We start from the raw sequence: 2741 nt of genomic DNA on the forward strand, positions 1-2741 counted from the left end.
ATCCCATACATCGTTCATGGTGAATTGATTTAGTTCTTCTTGCATAACAATAATCTAATCTGTATCTTAAAGAGCTTCATCTACTGAGGTTGGCTCAATCATTGACACTAATTCAAATAAAGAATTTTCATTATTTCTTAGGAATGCTCTAGTTCCGATAGGATCATCTTTCTTGCCAAGGATAACATATTCTCAATGATGTGTAGTTAGTCTTGAAAATCTTTTATAAGAGTTTTCTTCAAAAGTTAGTCCCTTTAAAACAAATATTTAGAGGGATTAAAGTGAAAACTGTAATATTTGTAGGGAGAAAAACATATTTACCTCTAATAATTATTAATATTTTTTACTATATATAAAATTTAAAAATGACAATTAAAAAGAAAATGAGGAAGTAACATAATGATCCCACACAAATATTGTTGCCAATTTTTTATTATGATCCCATGGTGCCGACACGCGAGTGAAACACTTTCTTGTGGTATGCGGTTTCGTGTGCACTACGCAAACACGTGACATAAATTATGCTCTAATCTTAATTCTTTGTTCTTTCGTTCTAGCTTCGCCTAACTAAACAAGCATTTATATATATGGGCTACTCTTCTTCATCTTTATATCTTCAACATTTTCACATCTTCACTTCGTATCACTCTTTCTCTCTCAATATTCTCTTTTGAAAAGATGAGGAGGAATTGCAACTTGGAACTCTGCCTTTATCCTCCATACGTTTCTCATAGAAATCACATGTAAGCAATTTTTTTTTTTGTCTTCCCACTTCGATTTAATTTGTTAAATGTTTTATTATTATTATTTTATTTTTTACATTTAGGTGTTGCATTAATTCATTGTTATATTCTATCTTAATAAAAGGGTTGAAGAAAAAGATAGTGATATGAGTTCAATGCAAAATGAGCAACAGCCACTGACCATTTTTTATGATGGCAAGATGTGTGTTATTGATGTCACTGAGTTTCAGGTAATTTTATTTATATATTATTCTTAAAATACAAATGGCGTCCCTTATATATTCCATCTTAAATTAATATACACTAAAGAAAAGTATGTATTCTTTGACAAACAATAATAATAAATGGGTTAACGTGAATGTTGTGCAGGCCAAATCCATCTTAATGTTGGCAAATGAAAAAGTGGAAGAAATAGTGAAGACACCAAAAGGATCAGAGCCATCAACACCTACAACAGTAGAATCTCCTCATCAATTGTATAGCCCTGGTCATGCTCTTTCAATGAAAATGTCTTTGCAACGGTTTCTACAAAAGAGAAAAATTAGGATCCAACAAGCTTCTCCATATAATCATTAGTAAAATTAAATTAGTTTGTTCTTTTCTACGATAGGCTATTTAGAGTCAATTATTATTATTATTTTTTTGATAAGTCTTGTTAGGTTTCTTATACTTTTATTTATTTTATTTAAAATTAATTGATGTTCATTCAACGCTACAAAATTGACATTTTTCATATAGAAATTTGTATCGGAATAAAATTAGTCTTAAATTATATTACCTCAGTTTTTTATTATAAGTCGTTTTAGATTTTTTTTTCACATATTAAAAAAATAATAATAATTGTGGTATAAAATTAAGAAATAATGAAGGTTTTATAAAATTATCTTTCATTAATTACATGCGGAAGATAAATTTATATAATTGAAAGAGAGAGAATAATAAATATTTAAAGATAAATGGTATGTTTGATAAAATTAGCGGTTGACTGATAAGTTAGCTGATAGGTTATAGCTTATGACTGGGACTCCTAGCTTATAGCGGATGATTGAGTCTGATAGCTTATAAGCTCATTGAAGTGTTTGGTAAAATTAGCTGTTCAATTAACTTATAAATGCAAAATGACATAAAAGATATTTAATATATAATTATTTTATTTTAAATTAAATTAAATTATAAGGGTTAAAAATGAATTTTAATTGAAATAATAAGGATAAAAAAGGAAGAAAAACTAATAAGTTATAAGACATAAGCTAAAACGCTATTTGAAATAGCGTCTGGAAAATAAGTTATAAGCTATAAACTCGTGATGAAAAGACCGTTATCAAACAGGTCTAAATTATCATATGAGCTTATAAGACATAAGACATAAGCTATCAACTCGAAATGATGTCTTACAAAACATAGCCAAAATATCATTAATTATTCCTTAGAATTGTAAAATCACTTATATTTAAATACAATTTTTTTTCAAAGCAACTTATAATAAAAAATAGAGGGAATATTAAATTTATAAATGATATTAAATTTATAAATGTATTTGAAACACATTTAAAAAAATTTATACAATTGTTGTTTATTTTATATTATATTTTGAAATTTTCATTTCAAATCCATATAAAATATTGAGATGGATAAATCTAGTTATATAGAATCTTTGAGAATAAGATAGAATACAAATGTTAGTTATTTTTACTAATTTTATTTATTTTTATTTTGTTTCAAATCCGTTTAAAATATTGCGCCAGTGCCATGACTTTTCGGTACGAATTTTAGATTATTAAGGCCCTATTCTCCTAGGAAGCAGAGCGCATAAAGCAAAAAAAAACCGTCTAAAATATTAAACAAATTTTAATTGTGTATAGACTTTGAGATGGATTTTAGACATGATATATGTTAGTACCGATGGAATAGAAACATATTCACTTGTACATATGAAGAACAAAAAAGGCAAAAAAATGAAGAAAATTGGTGTCTTATTACTTGCTTCAAGCATTTATA

At 26.7% G+C, this 2741-nt stretch overlaps 1 protein-coding gene across 1 annotated transcript; it reads left to right on the forward strand.

Annotated features, from left to right (window-relative positions):
- The first annotated feature begins 599 nt into the window (after positions 1 to 599).
- On the forward strand, positions 600 to 1490 carry LOC131641563 (protein TIFY 5A-like). Its single transcript, XM_058911868.1, has 3 exons — positions 600 to 743; positions 868 to 973; positions 1113 to 1490. The coding sequence occupies exons 1-3, from the start codon at positions 679 to 681 to the stop codon at positions 1317 to 1319; spliced, it is 378 nt and encodes a 125-aa protein (XP_058767851.1). The 5' UTR covers positions 600 to 678; the 3' UTR covers positions 1320 to 1490.
- Positions 1491 to 2741: the final 1251 nt, after the last annotated feature.

This window comes from Vicia villosa, unplaced genomic scaffold, assembly GCF_029867415.1.
Source record: "Vicia villosa cultivar HV-30 ecotype Madison, WI unplaced genomic scaffold, Vvil1.0 ctg.003848F_1_1, whole genome shotgun sequence".
NCBI classification, from domain to species: Eukaryota; Viridiplantae; Streptophyta; class Magnoliopsida; order Fabales; family Fabaceae; genus Vicia; species Vicia villosa.